We start from the raw sequence: 21,091 nt of genomic DNA, 5'->3' as shown, positions 1-21,091 counted from the left end.
ATGTCATCACAATTGTAGGTAAACAGGTCAATTTGGACTTCTTTTTTTTTTTTGAAAACATGTCAATTTGTACTTAATTGCATGAGTTTATATAGTTCAGGAATCCAATTGCATTCTTTTTGAGTTCGATGGCCTAATTGCAGTTTTGTGTGTAGTTCAGTGGTTTATTTGACCATTATTCCGAGAAAAATGATATTACTAATTGATTTAAAATATAAAAAGATCGTAATCTATATTCTATACTATATATAAAAGTAAAATCCTCCTATTTCATTGCCCTCCTAAACTTTTGTAGTCAATTAATGAAATATTTTATTGGTTAAATAATTAATAAAGCTTATTTGTTAAGAAAATGTAAAATAGAAATTAACTAATATCTATAAATTGATAATATGTATACTCACGTATCAACACTATTAATAAAAGTAAAATCATTTATCGGGAAAAGAAAAGGATATTACTAATTGACTGAAAATTATTTAAAAAATTTAATAGTTAATTATACTTTCCTTTTGAAAACTCCAAGTTATTTAAACTTTAAAAAAATTAATTGAACATGGGTTGTTAGATTTTTATAATAATCAAAATTAATTCATTCAAATATGGAGGAGGAAGATAAAACTAAATGCAATATGGGAAAAATGAATATACTTAAAGTATAAAAGTATAATTACACATATATTAGTGTAATTGACTAATAATAATTGCCTAATAATTATTATGATAATTAAGTTAAGCATTGGTCGTTGAATTTATTTTTATAATAATTACAATTAATTTATTTCTCATTTTCTCATATTTATTTTAGTAATAATATAATTATATAAGTCATAATATAATTATATAAGTCATATTACTTATAGATCTTTTTAAGATAATTTTAGACAAACAAGTCATATATTATTCAATTAATTGAGTAATATTTTTGTACTAATCTTATAATCAAATAAATGTACACGTTCAATATTAGAATTTTTTATAATTTCATCTTTATTTTTATTATCTCAATATATAATAAAAAAAAATTATCCACGCCTGGGTAATTGGACAATTATTTGTTCTAATTCAAAGGAAAACATCAGAAAACATAATCGATCCAATCAATTTCATCAATTGCGCTATATAATATTCGATGTTATAATATATATAACTGTATATTGATCCAAATATTCTTTAAATATTATAACAAATCCATTCCGTGCAACGCACGAGCGAAAATACTTGTTTAATTAATACAAATTGATGAATTTTTAATTTACTTTTTTTAGTTATTACATATTGTAAATGTGGGGAAATTTTAAAATTTCATGTAATATATATTTTAGTATGTTTCATTGTTTTGTACGTAAGTATCTATTTTAAATGGATCTTAAAAATAAATTAAAGTTAGTATTGATGGAGTAGTTTTCTTATATTTTGCTCCTTAATTAGCTTTTGAGAAATTAATTACAAGGAGACCTCTTCGTATTCGGCATGGAGACGAAGAGACCTTTGCGTCTCCATGCCGGAGACAAAGAACCATTCATCGTCTCCGGCAGCCTGGAGAGAGAAGCGGTAACCTCCTCTTTTTTTTTAATTATTAAAAAATTTATTTTTTAATATGATAATCGTCATGTCAGCAAGCTAATAGGTAAACATGTCAATTTGGTTCAATTACATCATTTTACGTTGTCTAGTGACCCAATTGTATTTTTTTTTTGAGTTCAATGGTCTAATTACATTTTTGTATGTAGTTCGGTGACCTATTTGACCATTTTTATCTCTTTTATTTAAAAAATAAAATATTTCTTCTCATTGTACTCTTATTTTATTTTATTTTATTTTTATTTGTTAACATCTTTTTATTCTTCATGTGCATAAGGAGTACCGAAGAGTTTTTTTTTTTTTTTCTTTTTTTTAAAGGTTATATGCAAAGGATAACCTTTCCGCTACTTCAATTTGGAATATGAATGTTACAAAATCCTAGAAAGACATTAATATGTGAAGCAAAAATCATAGCTTTGAGCCCCAAGGTCATTGGTGTAGTAAACGAGAAGTTTTACTTAAAATTTGCATTTAACGGCAACATAGGTGTTCGATTTGTATCACGAATATGGGAAATTTAAAATTTAATTTGAGTTGGGTTCTTTGTGATCAGAAGTATACAATTTGCTATTGAGTATCAAAACTAGATTAACTTGATTTACTTTCAGATGAATTTAGAGAACAGATTCATGAGATTTATGATATAGTTTGACGTAGTCAGAAAATATGGGTTCCATACATAAAGTATGGGTAATTAAGTTGCATTGTATAGGATGCATGTTCCTTTTGAGGTACTTAAATAATGGAACATGCATCTTGCCTAGTACGTAGAACCAGCACATGCACTCCAGGTTTATCTCTCCAAAGCTGTTGATTTGGACTCTCCTTGAAGCATTTCGGTTGCTGCTGATAATAATGAATTGCACTTTCAAATTCTTGATTGAAAGATTCCACCAGGTCGGTCCTAAAATAATAGAAGTGCTAATATAATAATTTAATTGGCTTTATAATTATAGGTCACACTCACAAGAAAAAACTAAGAACTAATATCAATCGTTTATATACAAAAATCTAACGAATCTTATATAATTTCAGAAAATAAATGCACAAATGCAATGACATTCTGGTAATTTTCTCAAACTTTAAATGTGTAATTTTTACTCTATAGAATGCAATTTTTTTTCATAACCCAGATTTCGCGGTTTCGCCAGACTACATCTTGAACCCCATGAATTTGCTCTATAAACCCATAAGGTCGAGGTAAATTGAGTTAATCTAGTTTCGACACTCAACACTAAATTGTGCGTGCATTTTTGTGCAAGAGTACAACCCAAACTTGAACCTCCAATATTCATGGCAGGAATCAAACTCACCCTAAATAAATCCATGTATGATTTATTCTTGAACTTTGGAGTAAAATATGCTGGGAATTTATAGCATGATTGATCCAAAATTTGCTTCAAAAAAATTTTTGATTGATCCAAAATTTTCAGTCCAGTTTGGACAGAAGTGCTGTCTGAATTTGGACAGTTTAATCTGTCTAGTTTTGGACAGGTTGTGGGCAGCCCATTTTGCACAGGTTGTGCACTACTCCATGCAGTTCGGTGCTAAGGATACAAACAATTGTTATACACAACCATAATTCACATTACATGTTGAATCACTTGCCCATATTTATTTTTAGTATTGCATGTTCAATTTTAGTAAACTCGTTATATTTTGATATTAATTTATTTTTAATGTACTACCTAAAAATAAATTTATAGTACACTGTAAATGAATCTTCAGTATATGAAAAATAAACATGTATAAATAATTAACTTTACAATATTTATGGACAATAGCCTACGGTATAATTTTCTAGAATAAAATTTACCTTAAATCTAAAGTTCAAATGTGAAGTTTGTTCTTATCCAAAGTTAACTTCCTCTTGAATGCCTATAGATAGGTGATTAACATACTGTTGTAGAACGATAAATAAATTAGACGGTCTATTTGTTAGAAAGGGAAGTTATTTCCATGTTAGGTAATTAGGTTATACAAAGCAGTGGTTATACCGTGGACCATGGTCCACAATGCATTGTGGATCATGGGTCATGGCTGATACTGCAGTTGTGTTGAATTGATATTACAATTGTGTTGAACGGATACTGCAGTTGTGTTGAAAATGAACTACAGTTGCGCGGAACAGAGACCGTTTCACCCGTCTGAAACTGCAGTTGTGTTGAACGGATGAACGGCCTCTGTTCCGCGCAACTGCAGTATCTTTTCAACACAACTGCAGTATCAGTCATGACCATGGTACACAGTATAATTTGCGTATACGAAGTGGTTTTATACTCCTTTAGTTTTTTGTGATGTGTAGAAACTTGATATGATGAATTAATGAAATTTAATTTTTTGTTCCTTTAAAAAAAAAAAACATGCATTGCAGGTTGGAACGTTGGATGCGGCAAAAGGAAAATATATATTCTTTTGTCTTAGTTTTTGTTATGTTGTGTTCCAACTTTGATCCAAAGCACCATTTTATAAAAATAATATCCGCGAGCCCAATTAAATTTATCATTTATCATTAATGTTAAGTTAGGTCCGACGACGTTATTTTAATTATTCAAATTAAAACACAAAACTTGAATATTTCTTCCTAAAATATTGAATCTCCAATTTCAAAAACTCCCCACGGCCTCCACCCGACAAAACATCTGGAAGAATGTAAATCATGATAATTCAGCTGTACGCAGAAATTAGTTCTTTACTTACTGCACATAAGGAGCTCACTCACTTTGAGATATTGCTCTCACATTGTCGCTGGTGAGACTTAATCATTGGTCTTTCTTCTCAAATTTTACCTCTGTGATCAACTGAGCTACTTAAGCGGGCTGAAAGAATTTACTTTGCTAGTAACCACCGAATGCGATATATAGATTTAATTTTATCGTGAATATTAATGTACACATTTAAGAATCTAACTATAGATCAACTTAAATGCATTTAGGAGTGATTTACTTCCTCCACCAATTTTCAGAACAAGTGAACTCCGGGACTAGCCTAACTTCTCCCATCATTCTTTAGATGATGAAGAATTGAGTCAGCACACTAAGAATACGGAATGACGGCAGGGAAAAAAAAAACATAATTGGTCGGTAACATGGTCGAGTTAGGATATGATTACTTAGGATTACCTACCCAATTAATTCTCTGTTTAAAATATAAAGCAAAAAAGCCATCCAATCAAATTAAAAAACAACAATGATTTAATTAGCGTATTGCTTAGTCCGATGTTAGGATTGAAAATTCATGATAATGCTTAGTAAGAGAAGCACTCTTTTCCATGAAGTGAATAGGTGACAAAGGAAATTATAAATTCTAAAGTACATACTAAGGTTGCAATGCTGGAAGTCTTGCCTGTTGATATGCCCTGCTATGATTAGTGGGAATAAAATACAAATTAAAAAAAGGATTTAACCTTCTTTAATGATCAATAATTGTTTATCGTATTAACAAATAAGGAATTAAAGAATGAAGCATTGCATGTATAAGTGATCTAATTGGCAGTGTACTCCATCAGGTATTGGGAGGATAACTATTGAAAGTGACCAAGCTAATTAAGTATTGAAAATGATGGGTTTAATTAATTGTGGATGTGAGGATATAAATATAAAAGTGATGAGTTTAATTAATTTTGGATGCTAGTTGGTTAACACTTGGCTAGATTGAGTGTTACAAATGATTTGAGAGGAATGTGAGGAGAATATTTAATTTGAGTGAACGAAGAAGAGAAAGAAATAATGTGCTTGATTACACCATATTGTATGGTTCGTAAATTACTTCCGATGAAAGGATTGCAGAAACAATTAGGAGTTTCAATTCATACAGAAAGTTTTGGGTATGAAACAACAATCTCCAGGTCAGCTGTCTCACTCAATAGAGGTGCTTACAATTCAGCAAATGAATTAGTTACTGTGTTCAAGGGTAGAAACTCTGGACTACTATACACCCACAAAAATTCATACAAAAAGCAATCTTTATTTATTACACATAATAAAAAAAACATCAATAACAATCAACATTACAAATTCTTTTAAACATTATTTCTAAAAATATAAATTATTTTCACTCCTACCACCTAAGATAGGTCATTGTCACCCACATTGGCACGCAAAGTGTAGATGTGCAAATTTGAAACCCAAAGTCGTAAACCAACAAAGACTCCAAGAAGAGGGAAAGGGAAAGAAAGTCGAAAGTGGGGCAACGATGAGCCCTGTGAAGGCTGTGATGTTATGAAAGTCGGTGCGTTGATGACGCGATTTATTTTATTTTTTTCCTAATTTCACAATCATTTTCACACATCTCTTACTTGGACTTGTATTTGGCCTTGTGCTAAATTATAATAGGTTAACGTTGTAGAGCCACATCATACTTTTTCAAATCTAACGTGTCTCCATATTTGATTGCTTTGCTTTATTCGTTTTTTTTCAATAATTTTTTCAAATTCTAACACCACCTATTTTTGGAATTTTCTTATTTCTTTATCCACAAGGGCCAAATAATGCATCATTTGAGGAAAATTTGATTGTGTTTACTAATTTTAAAAAATTTGCCATTTTTAAGGAATATTTTAAAAATAAATTAAAGAAAGGAAATAGGTAGAGAATATATTTAATTGTACATTTGAAAAACAATGGAAAGCTATAAAAAAAAAAAAAAGAATTTAAGAAATCGTAGTATACTTTCCTCCTATTTAGACCATGTGTTATAAAAGTTTATATTATTAATTTAAGGATCACACTTGTGTGAGACCGTCTCACTGATCTTTATTCGTAAGACGAGTCAGGTCGAGCCCAGTCAGTATGCAAATGTAATACTTATACTATAAGCACACTAGGTGGATCTTGGTATTGGTGGAGTTAGATATATGGAGGTTGGTTTTGGTAGAATTTGAGGTTGATAGTGGCGGTGTTACGTTGGTGTTGATGAAAATTTATAGTGACAATGTGATACGACCTCACATCAACTCCACAAGGGATTATTGAGTGGTACTTAAGTTAGAGTCAAATTTCTTAAGTTAGATTTTGTGATGAAGTTAGGGTCTTGATTTGAGTATCGTATTATTAACGATAGTGATGTGACAAAGGTTTTGCAATGGTGGTGTAGACAACGGCAATGACCCTGTGGGCTGTGGCTGTGGGGATAGTGATAGTGTGCTTAAGTGTTCGTTGAAAATGAGATTGGTAGGGAAGATTAGAAGGTGGCATTGATGGAAGTAGAAAATTAGGGTTTTGATATGATATATTGTGATGGGTTTTGGGCTAAAATTTATTGAATTGTGTATATTGGATTTACAAAGTGAATTTTATCTTTAATTTTTGAGTGAAATGGTTGTGAACTTATGTGTTTATTATTATTTTGTAGCTTGCTTGCATTTGTATTAGACTTATTTATAATTATATTGTATTGTGTAATATTTTCTAAAGAAAGAAGCACGAGTGCTCCGGGAGGCACAGGAGCTGGTCTAAGGGGAACCGTCACTTGTGGGAATCAAACTCGGATTTTCAGCTCACTTGTTACTTGAGCTACCCATTGTGTTAATATTTTCATCATTTTAAGTAAAAAGGAAAAATAAAAAACTATAATTCTTTTTACTTCATCTATGTTTAACTTTTTAAATACTCGATCTGTCTCATTTTATCTGTTATGTTTGCTATTTATTGGTCGAACTAAATATATAAAATGGTATGGAAAAAGTATTAAAATGCAAAAATGTATTTTCTCACACCACATGAAGATATACACTATAACACGCAACAGTTGGTCATGGTTCCCAACATTTTGAATTTGTACTATATATACGAGGATATGAAACTTTAACATCTCAATTTTTTTCCTGTGCCCCGTCAAAAGTATCATCACTTCTCTATGAGACAAAGACACCGGCCACCAAAATAAATGATGCTGCGTAACCATTTTCCCACCATCATTTTTTTTTTACAACCCAAGGTTGCTAGCTTCGCCGATTATATTTTGGACCCATGAACTCATCCCATCCATGAGAAGGTAAACAAAGAAAGTAAATCGAACTAATTTAGCTTCAATATTCAATACCAAATTATACATTTCTGCGAACAATAAGTTATAAGTCTAACTCAAACCCGAACCCTCACTCTTGGGCTGAAAACAAGTCTTAATGACACTTCTCATCTATTATACCAATACCTTGGGGCATATTTTGATTTTCCATGTCCTGACCCGATAGAGCATCTAGAGAGGATGTAAATCATAGTAACTCAGCCCTCTTCACACTGCCGCTTGTGAAACTCGATCCTGATCTTTCTTCCCAAATTTCAACCTTGTGACCAATTCAACTGCTCATGCCGAGATAATTTTAGAATTCTTGTTATTTAGGTAAGGTGTTACAATTCTTTTATCAATCTCTTTATATATATACTTTCATTTTGTTTGGCAACTTTGCTATAATTTAAATAAATAAATAAAAAAGTTAGGTAAATTGTAGTTTTAGTATGACAGAACAGGCTTTTCGTGTGGGAAATATTTGATTTCAATATAATGAAACAAATATTTTGTATTACCTAATAATAGGCTTTTTCCCAATTGTGGAAAATAAAGTTTCCACTAATTCCATAGAAAAGCAAAATAACAAATTAAATATATTTATTTATATCATTTTCATGCACTTTGTAATTAAGATATATGCGAATAATTGAACAAAACAGTTCTTTCAACCCTATTGAACAAAACGTCTACCTTATGTACAATAAAAGACAAAAATAGTAATGGTGTTTTTGGAAACTTGGAAAATGATTGATTTTTGAAAAATTATTTTTTGGGTTTCTAATATTTAGATGTGTTTAGAAAATCAGTAAACGAAAATCATTTTCTGTTGATTGGGAAAAACAGTGGTGTTTTGCGAGAAAATGATTTTCGCCAAATAACACTGCAAATTCCAAAGTATCATATCAATATAATGATATTCCTAAACACTGAAAATCAAACTTGAAACATTTTAGTTAATAAGCGTACACTCGATCAACTTGGCTGAAGTTAACCTATGATCTTCTCCTTTTAACCATTGATCAAATTGATGGACTGCCCATAAAGACAGAAAGGAACCTATCCTAGTACAAAAGTTTAATTGAAATTAAGGTTTGAAACCTTATCTATGGGGAAGCTTAAGCTAAGAAAAATGTTGGCCTCCAATCCATCATTATTGCCTTTATGATACAACGGTGTTTAGTCATAGCAGTTTCCTTTGGGGAGTCCATTGCCAATCATTCCGAATCTTCGTTGTCTCCATGTTTAATTCAATTCGCAAGATCAACATGGAATATCAATACTCAAGATCCGATATAAAGCAAATCTTGTTTGTCAAATACAATATCAAAGATAAAATGTTACAATCATTTCGATTAAATTATATCACACAAATGGGATAAAGCTATAATGACTAAAAAATGACAATGCAATTGTTTTATTTATTGATTATCATGAATTGACCAGTCACATCCTGTGTTTAAAAACAGAATTTACTTATATTGTCACATCAAAATTGTAGTCGTCATCTCGAAAAAAAGGTAGTTAAGTGGGTGAAGCATGACCCTCGTACCTAAAAGTCACTTCTTGTCAACACCTTCTAGGTTGTGCCCGTTACGTTGCACATGGTCTTTCTAATGCGATTTACCTCTCCTATGTGATTTGTAGATATTACATATTTACATAAGAGTTGAGTTTACCCCGTATACACCATCGAATAATTGCTAAAGTTTTCATTGTTACTCAAAAAAAGAATTGTGATTGATGTAGCTTGATATGAGACAAACGGTCAAGTATTTTACTGAGGTTATTTATAATGTTTTATATTAGGAAGATAAAAGGAAACAAAATCCTACAATTTAAACTATTTTTTTAAATTTTTATTTTTCATTCAAATCTAGAGCTGTCAAAATAGGGCCAGCGGGTTGGGCTCGTTAATTAACTCGTGTTTTGGACAGGTTGGGCAAAGAAATCCTGACTGACCCGTTTAATTCGTATTGAATACGGGTTAAACGGGCTGAACCTGGGTAATCCACGGGTTATCCGGCATGTACATTTAAAAAAAATAAAAATAAAAAGAAGTTATATCTTATATACTTATATCCGCGTTTCAATCAAATTCCTAATCCAGTCTCCACTCCTGCGGCTGCGACCAGAGAGTCAAATCTAATGAACTATTAACGAAAATGATCAAAACCTTTATATGAAAAATAACTAAGGAATAAAAAGTAATTATCATCGTAATAACTTATCGAGAATAATATTATTTATACTTTAAAAGCTCAATGTGTCATTTTTGGCTAAAAAGAAAATTGATTTGTATATATTCTATCGAATGATGAGACCTAGTTATAATATAGCATCTCCATTAAAGCCTGTTATCTTCTTCTTTTTTTGCCTTCAAGTTGATGGAGATAGTCATTGGAAAGTCACCTCATGGGTCATGGCTGCTATCACAAGTTGGTTAATCTTATACGCATTTTTGGTCGTCCCAGCCAAAGAGATGACGTGAAAAGTTATAGAAAATCAAATAAATACACACGACTATACGAGCCAAAAAGAATCTTAAAATATAAAAAAAGGACACGACAATAACAGTGAAAGTTTGGTGTGTTTATGGTCGTAGGAGGCTGAGGAATCAAGTTTAATGGTGGCAGGAGGCTGACGAATCATTCTCTTGAATCTTCATGTGTGTCTCCCAATTTATCAAAATATTTTGTTTTAATTTTTGAGCTAATTGATTATCAAAGAATCATGACAACTTTTTTTTTTTTTTTGAGTTTGTTGTTAAGGTTATGATATGAGTTGGATCAACGGCAACCTAAAAGTCTAACGTCATTAGTCATCAATTGTTAGACAAATTGGTAAGGCCATGGGAGCTCAGATTGTGCTAGTTGCAATTCACCATAAAAGAGGACAAGCTAACAATTACGGGAGACAAGTATCATCGAGGTAGGTGGGAAGGGTGCAAAAATTAAGCGCACAAAAGGAATACACGACTATGACGACGCTATAAGTAGTGACTTTTCATACATTCTAAACAGGCAATTGACATGAAAAGTAGTGAAACTCTACTGGAATAATACTCATTCCAAAGTTGTGACCTTCTTTAGACTTTTAGCGCACCAAGTAATGTAATGTTAGTGTTGCGTTATTCTTGTAGCTTAATGGCATCTTTGTGGCTTTCCTAACTGGAATGTCATAAATTCTGGTTGAAAATGTATATATGACAAATACTGCATTACAATAAAGTCACTAGTGCTAAAATAATAATAATAATAATAATAATAATAATTATTATTATTATTATTATTGTTTTTTAATCCAAATAGTTGTGCTGCGCTGCTGTTTTCAATCTCTTTCTGGCTGTGTTGGAAGTGTGATAAGGGAGGTGTAGTTTCCTCATCCATTGATCATTATATATTATATGATAATGGACATAATAGTTTTACAAATTTTCATTTGTTTTTTTTTTTTTTTGAAACAAAATTTTCATTTGTTTAATTCATAGTGAGTCAACAAATTCATAAAGAGCCTATATAAATTGATTAGTATTTAGTGAATATAAAAGATTGTGACACTTATTAAAAGTTATACTAGCAATACCTATATGTGTGCCATATGTGAAGCACGGCGCTTGATGGGTGTATTCAATGGTTTTTAAGCATTCGATTCCAATTGTTATATATATCGTGGACCAAGCTAGTTCATCTTGCATTATAGATCTTGATTCAAAAGTCATGTGTATGTCATTAACATATTATATGTTGATCTTCCGTTAATAAAGTATGTGTGTCAAATAATATTTTAACTACAAACACATAATTTTTGAACTAGCGTTTACAATATAATGCAAGGTGGATCATGGTTCATGATATAACAATTGTCGGGATTCAAACATAACAATTGGAATCCAATGCTTAAAAATCATAATTGAACACATACATCAAGCATTTTGCTTCACACAGCTGATAGCTAACATATTACTGTATATCTTTATAGTTAACATATTAACAGTACTGATCTTCAATTTTTTTTACAGATACATAATTTAAGTGCAAATACATAATATGTTATTCCGTAACAAACACATAATTTTGAATCAAAGTTCATACATAATGTAAAGTAAATTATGATCCATGATATACTTTGCCGATTGAACCAATCCCAAAATTTAATATGAGTATCAATATTATTAGATCATAGAATATAATCATACTACCCAAAAAAGCAAGCATCTTTATTAATTCCAGTTCCCAAATAATAATAGAGGGTGGGTATGGGTGGAACGGAGCCACGTACATTAGAAGGTGTTCAAAAAATAGAGGCCTATATAATATAATACTCCAATATAATTATATATCCCTCACTATATATCCCCATTTCTCTCATAACTATAACATACATACTCGATCTAACTGCACTGCAGTCTGCATATATGGCTTCTTCTCATCAAAAAAATAATTGTAGCACAGACCTTACCTTGGGTTTGGGTTTGGGTTTTGCATCTTCTTCTTCTTCTTCATCCTATAATAACCATCTCCCTTATATCTCCAAACCTAAGACTCCTATGTCGTCATCTGGGCTGAATCTCAGTCTCTCCTGCGAAACCTCGGATCACGTGATGAACAAGGTGTCCGCCGCCGGTTTGTGTCGTCAGGACAGCTCTACTTCCTCGTACCAGTCGAACGCCACCCCCGCCAAAAGGGAGAGGGAGATCATCGGTATTAATAACTCCAAAGCTGCTTCCAGGATGCTCATCATCAGTGATGAAGAAGAGTACGATGATGGTTGTAATATAAGGAAGAAACATAGGCTCTCCAAATCCCAATCCGCCCTTCTAGAACAAAGTTTCCGCCAACACACCACTCTCAATCCGGTATCATCTTCGATCCTGTTAAATCAAGAGCGCTTATCATTACGCCAAAAGTTATAGTCAGCAACGAAAGCCTAGGACAACTTTATTTACTTTTATATACTTGTCTAATTCAGCAAGATGATAGACTCGACTCTCTGAGCAGTCAGCTGGTTAAATTAAACTTGTAACCTCTTTGGACTGATGGTTTCATCAAATTTCAGGTACAAAAGCAACAGTTAGCCAGGGAACTCAATCTTAGGCCCCGACAAGTTGAAGTCTGGTTCCAAAACAGAAGAGCCAGGTAGATTCTTAATTCTTTACCCAATTTAAGGTTTTTTTTGTTTTTTGTTTTTTTTTTTTTTTCTGTGACTAGAGAAACTGCTACCACTATTATTTCATGTGCAGTGAGTAAATCCTGCCTTGTCACTATAATTGGCAAAAGCTGATAAACCAGTTAGGTTAATTAATTCAAACTAAGAAGGCTAAAGGGGTAGAGTTGATCTTGTAAACTTGTGTTATTTAAGGTTTTGTTTTGTTTTTTGAATAGTTAATTACAAGGTTAATTATATTATGTAGAACGAAGCTTAAGCAAATAGAAGCAGACTACGAGCTGCTGAAGAAATGTTGCCAGACGTTAACCGATGAGAACAGGAGGCTAAAGAAGGAGGTACAAGAGCTTAAAGCACTGAAGCTAATGAAGCCCAGCTTGTACATGCAGGCGGCGGCGCTAACCAACTGTCCGTCCTGTAGCGGCGGCGGCCACGGTGGCGCCGCCTGCAAAACCAAAACCAAGACCTCTTTTACTTTGGCTCCCATCCCTCATTTCTACAATCCAGTAACCAGCCCCTCTGCTGCTTAGCTTCAATCTTCATTTTTAATTACTGTATAATATTAATTACTCCCAAACTTTTTTTTTTTTTTTTTGGTGAGGTCTTGTTTGTAAATATACGTGAACAAAATTTATTACTGCTGTTAAGTGTTAACTCTCTGATCTATAGCCCCGTGTTTTATCCTCTTATATTTACACCACAAAATCAATTTTACCTACTAACAAATCTATATGTATTTAATTTTCATCCGTATCTTTTACTAAATTTGTTCAATATTAATTGGTCCGACATAATATTTTGATGAAGTAATGCTAGGCAATTGAATGGGATTTGGCCAACTCGACAAGTTGATGAAAGTATTTAATTTATCAATAAATTTTTATATGTATCCATTGTTGAGCATATAATATAAAACATGAATATGTATCCAATTATCAGCTTAGACTTTTAGTTGAGATGGAGTACATGGTTCAATTTTTATTATTAAATATGTTGAATATATACGAGGACAACCCAGTTCAATTGATTAGTCATAAGTTAGACTCCTTTACAAAGCGAGATTTATCAAATACACATTTATTCTGAGTAGTGATTGCGAATTTTCTTACGATTAACTAATTGGATGTGATTTGGCCAACTGAGGTATATAGTTTAGGAAAGCATCAGATCACATCCCAAAAAAGTGCACTATTAAAATGCTTCTTTATTTATTTATTTATTTGTTGAAAGAATAAAAGTTGATTGTACGAGTGCAATATATATCGTTTTGGGTTATCCAACAAGAAATGGTTATGGTCATGGTCACTTGTGTTGAAAAGTGGGGAGTTAAGCATATCCACAATGAATGGGAAAGAAATTTCTTAATTATTTGTTTATTAAAAATAAAAGGCTTTTAGCCTTTTAGGTGATTAATTAAAAGGTGAGGCATACACAATAAATACTCATTGAATTTGTGCGGTCCACTTGAGAAATTTATACTTAGCAGTTGCCTACGATCTGGGCTAGGACCAAGCTAGTGCGACCAGCACAATAATTGAATTTATAACGTGACGTTGACTGTTATGCAAGTGTAAGAAAATAAAATTACACATTCGCTACTAGCTATAACTTTTGGCATAGTGATAAACGTTTGATCTGATAATTGGTATTTGATATCAAAGTATTGTTACGCAAGTATAAAGAAATAAAGTTGGTTTTTCAACATCTTGCCATCCACTACAAGAAAAATCACGATTTGTGATGGACTTTATTCCGTAGTGATCGAAATTATACATTCGCTACTAGCAAGCTATAACTTTTGGCGTAGTGATAAGCGTTTGATTTCACAATTGGTGGTTGGTATCAAAGCATGGCTAAGCAAGTATAAAGAAATAAAGTTGGTCTTTCGATATCTGGCCATCCACTAAAAAAAAATAATCGCGATTCGCAATGTAATTCATTCCGTAGTGATCGAAATTATACATTCTCTACTAGCTAGTTATAACTTTTGGCGTAGTAGTAAATATTTGATTATGATATATTAATGTTTGTAAATATAAATCATGCATACAAGGGCTGATATATATAGTTGGCACGTAATTCCATATTTATCACTTTTATTCATGGATAACTTTTTAAAAAATCAATGAAAAAGCTACATTTTAAATCTAAACACGGAAAAAAAAAAAAAAAAACACATCATAAACTCTAAAATCCTAACCCCAAGTGTAATACACTTTTGTTTTTTTTTTTTTCAAGTACAATCTTTTAATACTAAACGTGTAATATGTTAATAATAAATGCGCAGTTTCTAACAACTAAATGTGCAAACATGAAATTTTTTTAGAATTGCAGATTTTAGTATTCTAGATTGCATAGTAAAGTTAGTGGTAATTACAAAAATGTCACCATATATTTTTTAAAGAAAAATTGATCTAATCCATCCAATTTTTTCAAATATAAGGTTAAGATTAGTTCTTAGTTTTCTCCTAAAGACTTGTTCTCATTCCATCCAATATATATATATGGGCACACTCCAATGAGAATATGTGACAACAAAAGAATTAGGAATCAATCAAAATCGTCCATCTAAAAAGATCTTAAAAGATAAAAAACAACTAGAGAAAAAATAATGAGTAACAATGAGTAACATTTTTTTGTAAATAACTCAAACTTTAAAGCATACTCAACAACACTATATATAGAGTGCATTTTCAACATTATATAGTACAATTTAGTAAAACTACAAAGTGCATTACTGCATCCATTGATGAACCTTCATTGTATTCAAGTAATATATTTTATGTACACAAATAATGTTACTTTAATATATTAAAAATATGAATTTTATTCATATATGGTCCACACAAACAACATATAGTTGATGGAATAATGATTGATGAGTTTCATTTAGGCAAGATTAAAATAGCTCCTGGCCATTTATAAAATGTATAAATATATACAAATAAAGAACATTTCTAGCACTGGACACCTCCCAAGCACACCAGGCCAAACCATGTCATTAGGAAGATATATACTACACATACTCTCAATTTTACTTCCTCTCACAAAATTTTGATATTGACATTTCATATGATTCACAGAATGAAAATAACTAATCACTAGTTACCACATAAAGGACTAAAAATGATAAAGTAGAACTAGAGAGTACATATACTAGAACTTTGTCATTAGCCCCAAGAGGTATAATAGAGTGCAAGTACAAGTAGTACCTTCCATGTTCTAGCTTAGTTGTCGAAATCAAATGACAAATCAACTTTCTACCACCTACTTAAAGCATCCCATTAAGGGAATTTTCATCAATCTTTTGCAATTTTATAGTGGGGTGGAGGAGATAGGCCAGGTGAGATGATAGAGAGATGTTTTGTAAATGTGATTTTTTTAGTGATTTTTTTTAAGGAAGAAAGATTGGTCATGTGTGGACGTGACTGAACGCCCAGTAAACACGTAAGATGTTGGACACTCAAATTTCATTCTTTTTTCTCTTCCCTATTGACAATGTTTTTTGCTATCAAAAACATTACAAAAAAAAAAAAAAAAAATCAAACCATTGTTGATGCTTTACATACAAACGGAGAGTTTCATACTCTAAACAATGGCAGCTCCTATTATAATTTTGTAACATTTCTTTCGCTAAAAATAGTATTAAACTTACAATTGAACTCTACATTAATACAAAGAAAGAAAGACTCTTTATGCCTGCACGTATAGCTCAGTTGGCCACAGGTATAAAGTTTGGAAAGAAAGATCAGGAATCGAGTCTCTCAGCGGAAGTGTGGGAGCAACCTTTCAAAGTGAGGGGGAGAGGGCTCCTTGTGTGCAGTAAAAAAAAAAATCTAACATCTGTGTTCAGCTGAATTATCATGATTTACATTCTTTCAAATGCGATGTTATGTCGAGCAGGGGTTGGGGAATTAATCTTTGGGAGGAAAGAAAGAGTCTTTTTCTATAGCACTATCATTAATTATTCCAACCATCACTACTACTACCTAACCCTAACACTCAATTAAGCATCCAATTCAATACCCATCAATTAATTAAAAAGTTTATAATAATTGTACAGTGTGAACTATTCTTTTCCAAATGAGTTAACCAAAAAGAGGAAAGATATGAAAGTTATAGGACATTGCGTAATGATATTACTGACAGGGAAAAATGTAAAAAATGGCACATTCAATCCAATCCGGTGCATGCATTACTTTCCACTTCCTACGTGTTCTTATACCAAATTTTGAGAAACGTCGGAAAAAATTAAAGTAGTAAGGTTTGCTTTTTTGAGATGATGGGAACACACGTAATGCAGACAAGTAAAATTAAACAAATCAAATTTCCGTTACACATGTCGAACAAAGGCTAATTTGTCGGCCGGTCTTGTCCCGCTAACCTAATCTCATCTTATTTTGCCAATTAATCACTCGACTAAGTACCTAGTTTGCGTAATGATTATTATAATTTTAATAGCACTTTTGCTCTTTTAATTAATTGGAGTAACAATGACATTTGTAGTTTTAGATTATTGATTTTTATCTAATCAGTACTAGAATGTCTAAAATGTACGACTTTATTACGATAAATTATTTGAAACACTTAAAGTACATTCACGATTAATTGATAGTGTACACACGTGTGAACTATCAAGCATTTCCACTTCTCCACTTGTCATACTGACAACACAATCCACTGTCTCTGGCTTTCGATTTTCTTGTACAATTTTATTTAATTTTAGTAGTTAAATTTTAAAAATACAAAGTTAATCCAATCTCACCATGCCAAGTTGTATATATCCAATTTTGGCATACCTTAACACAGAAATGGTCCAGCAAATGTTAAGAAGCCATACATGCACGAGTTAGTGAAACTTCAACGTACAAATCACACTGCAAATTTCTTGAAACCAACTTAGATGAACTGTTTGTTATTTGATAATTGAGTTTGTACTTTATAGTAATAGAAATGCTAAACTACTATTCTTTTCTTCTTCTTTTTTTTCCTAGGGACGAGAGGATCGGAACATATAATGACTATTCGAGAGTACGTGAATAAACCATATTATTGTGTAATAATTTGCATACCATACCAAAAAAGTAAATTGTCGAGGATTCGTGAATAAACCATACTATTGTGTAATAATTTGCAAATCATACGAGAAAAGTAATTGTATTATAGAAAGATCCGACTAAACTAAAATCACTCAAGTAGTGCTAATCAATTCCTTATGATGTAGCAATGTTATGCCGTGGACCCAGGTCCACCTTGCAAGGTGGACCTGGGTCTACATTCACATACACTATACACTACATTCACATACATTATACTCTATATTCACACTTTGTAAACTACACATTCACACATTACAGGATTATATGTTTAGTAACTATATTACCACTGTTATGCATTCACACATTCAAAACTCTATATTCACAGGTCCTATACTCCATATTCACGACATTACACATTACAGAGCTACAAGTTGCTAGAACTTCTTAATTCTATTACAGATTCACACATGCATAACTCTACATTCACGATTTCTATACTCCATATTCACAATTTGAAACCTCCACATTCACACATTTCTGGGCAACTCTACATTCACACAATCATAAATCTACATTCACGATTTCTATACTCTACATTCACACTCTGAAACATTTACATTAACACATTTTTGGACAACTCTATATTCAACAATATGTTTACTAATTTGAAAAAAAAAAAAAAAAAAAAGAAAAAAGAAGATGACAAAAACGGCGTAGTTTTGGACCCAGGTCCACCTTGCAAGGTGGACCTGGGTCCACAGCATAATTTGCTGCAAATTATATCATGGGCTTCGGGATCTATCTTTCAAGATATACTTGAACTTATATCAGTGATTTTAAAAATAAATATGTAGTATACTAATCAAATTTAATGAACTTGCAACAAAGTTTATGAACCTATACATATTGTTAAATTAATAAGTAATATATTAAAAATGACTATGTAATATACTAAAAATGAACATACAGTATACTAAAAATCAACAAATTCAACTCTTAGTCATTGACTATTGTGGCATTGCCACAATTAGTGTTAATCTTTTTCTTTTTTGTTTTGAGTGTTAATCTTTTAATTTTGCCTCATTACACTTTTGACTTTTATTTGCTTGTCACAAATAGTCTTTAAATTTTGTTATTTCTCCCTTTAATAAAGAAAATTAACATATAATTTTACCAATCAAATTATTTGTCCCAATTTTTAATTAAACGGTGAAATTAGATATTAACTATATTTATTAAATTATAAAAAAACCTATATCAAAGTTCATCTGGCAAGATGGACCCGAATTATGATATAACTATTGCATATTCCACAATCCCTAGTAGTTACGTACATGGCTAACATGTACGACAAATTATACAATGGACCAGGATCCTTGCACCTTGTATTGTGGATCCTAATTCAAAATGGCATTCAAATTATATATTAATATTAGACACATATTTTAACATATTATATGCTATTAATTTATTTACAGACACATTTTTTTAACTGAAAGTATATAATATATTAATTACAAATACATAATTTTTGAAATATGATTTATAATGCAAAGTAAATCATGATCCATGTATAACGATTAAACTTGTACGTGCCAGGCTAACGTCAGTGTTAACTTTAGCCAGACAATTGATGTGATGGCCCAGAATTACATGAAATGTGCCCAATGGTGGAATCATATATAAAGTTTTGGGTTTTAGTTATAAAGAAGGCCTAGACTTTTTGTCAAATGGACTCCTTCTGCAACATGAAATATGCTCTCATGGAGCTGGATATGGTGTAATTATTGCATGGACCATGGTCCACACAGTTGTGTAGATCAAAAATAAAAGGTACATTATTTTTGTATTGTAGGTACATTATTTGATAATGTACATTCAATACAAAAATAATGTACCCTAAAATAATGTACTTACAATATAAAAATAATATATCTTCAGTACAAAAATAATGTACTTTTTATTTTTAGTCCACACAGATGTGTGGACCATAGTCCATGCAATAATGATTGGGTGTAAGGGTGGTCCAACATTATATTCTCAAAACTTTTACAATTTTTTTAAGTAACAGCTGAACGTTATAAATCTATAATAATGTTTAAGAAAAGATTTACACAATCACAAATTTGATTCTTAATTTTATCAATTAAAAAAAAAAAAAAAAGAGCTGCGAAGTACTCCGTAACTTGTAAATATTGATAGTATAATTAATAATAAGATATAAATATACAATACCCCAAAAAAAACACTATTGAAAAGCATTTAATGCCACTTATGACCCTATAGAATTATTTTCTTTCAGTTAAAGACTAATATTAAAGAAAATGTCAAAATAAAAAAATGTGAATGAAAACATCTCTCAAAACTTGTATTGTGATTGTGTCAAAATATATTCTCAATACTTTTACAATTTTTTTTTAGTAACAGCTGAACGTTATAAATCTATAATTTTTAAGAAAAGATTTACACAATCACAAATTTGATTCTTAGCATTATCAAATAAAAAAAAAAAAAAGACAAAAAGAATTGCCAAGTAACTTGTAAATATTGATAGTATAATTAATAATAAGATATAAATGTACAATCCCAAAAAAAAAAAAAAAAAAAAAAACTATTGAAAAGCATTTAATGCCACTTATGACCCTATTGAATTATTTTCTTTCAGTTAAAGACTAATATTTAAGAAAATGTCCAATTAATAATAAGTGGTTTAATGAGAAAGATGCTAAGAACTGAATAAACATCTTGGGGGCATGGGGAAAAATTATTACAAATAATGAGATGGCAGCGATTTGAACCCTTGACCTGAGGATAGGTCAACAGCACTAAAACTTACACTAACCAACTATACCATCACCTCAATTATAAATATTTTGATTTGAAATCTTTAAAAAGTATAAAACTACAGACATATATCATACCAAAATGGGGTACGAGAGATTCAAAGCATCGACCTCAGGATAGCTTAAAAGCACTAAAGCTATGACTCATAAGCACTGAGACCTGTGCGCTAGCCAATTACACCACCACCCCAATTGTGAATATTTTGGTTTGAAATCTTTAAAAACTATAAAAATGCATACATATATAATACCAAAAGTCCAAAATGGGGTGGGAGGGATTCGAACCCTCGATCTCAGGATAGCTTAGAAGAGCAAAATGACACGGGCATAGAGTCCGGCACAGCGCCCGTGCGGTGTCCCGGGGCCCCTCATACCCCGCGGACCAACTTCCCCTCATACGTTCCAACTGGTTTTGCCTTGCTATAGGCTCATCAGGGATGCGACAATAGC

At 31.5% G+C, this 21,091-nt stretch overlaps 1 protein-coding gene across 1 annotated transcript; it reads left to right on the top strand.

The window, feature by feature from the left end:
- Positions 1-11,964: 11,964 nt before the first annotated feature.
- LOC116000005 (homeobox-leucine zipper protein HAT22-like) lies at positions 11,965-13,416 on the top strand. Its single transcript, XM_031239994.1, has 3 exons — positions 11,965-12,451; positions 12,652-12,731; positions 13,007-13,416. Exons 1-3 carry the CDS (start codon positions 12,011-12,013, stop codon positions 13,287-13,289), a joined length of 804 nt encoding a protein of 267 aa, XP_031095854.1. The 5' UTR covers positions 11,965-12,010; the 3' UTR covers positions 13,290-13,416.
- Positions 13,417-21,091: the final 7,675 nt, after the last annotated feature.

This window comes from Ipomoea triloba, chromosome 12, assembly GCF_003576645.1.
Source record: "Ipomoea triloba cultivar NCNSP0323 chromosome 12, ASM357664v1".
In the NCBI taxonomy this organism is placed as follows: domain Eukaryota; kingdom Viridiplantae; phylum Streptophyta; class Magnoliopsida; order Solanales; family Convolvulaceae; genus Ipomoea; species Ipomoea triloba.
This window is presented reverse-complemented; position numbering and strand designations above follow the sequence as displayed.

What these genes read in the sequence shown, in the direction of transcription:
- LOC116000005 (XM_031239994.1), top strand. Translation starts at nt 12,011, where the DNA reads ATGGCTTCTTCTCATCAAAAAAATAATTGTAGCACAGACCTTACCTTG. An exon ending in AACACACCACTCTCAATCCG is followed by an intron (nt 12,452 to 12,651) that starts GTATCATCTTCG and finishes ATCAAATTTCAG; the next exon opens with GTACAAAAGCAACAGTTAGC. An exon ending in TTCCAAAACAGAAGAGCCAG is followed by an intron (nt 12,732 to 13,006) that starts GTAGATTCTTAA and finishes TATATTATGTAG; the next exon opens with AACGAAGCTTAAGCAAATAG.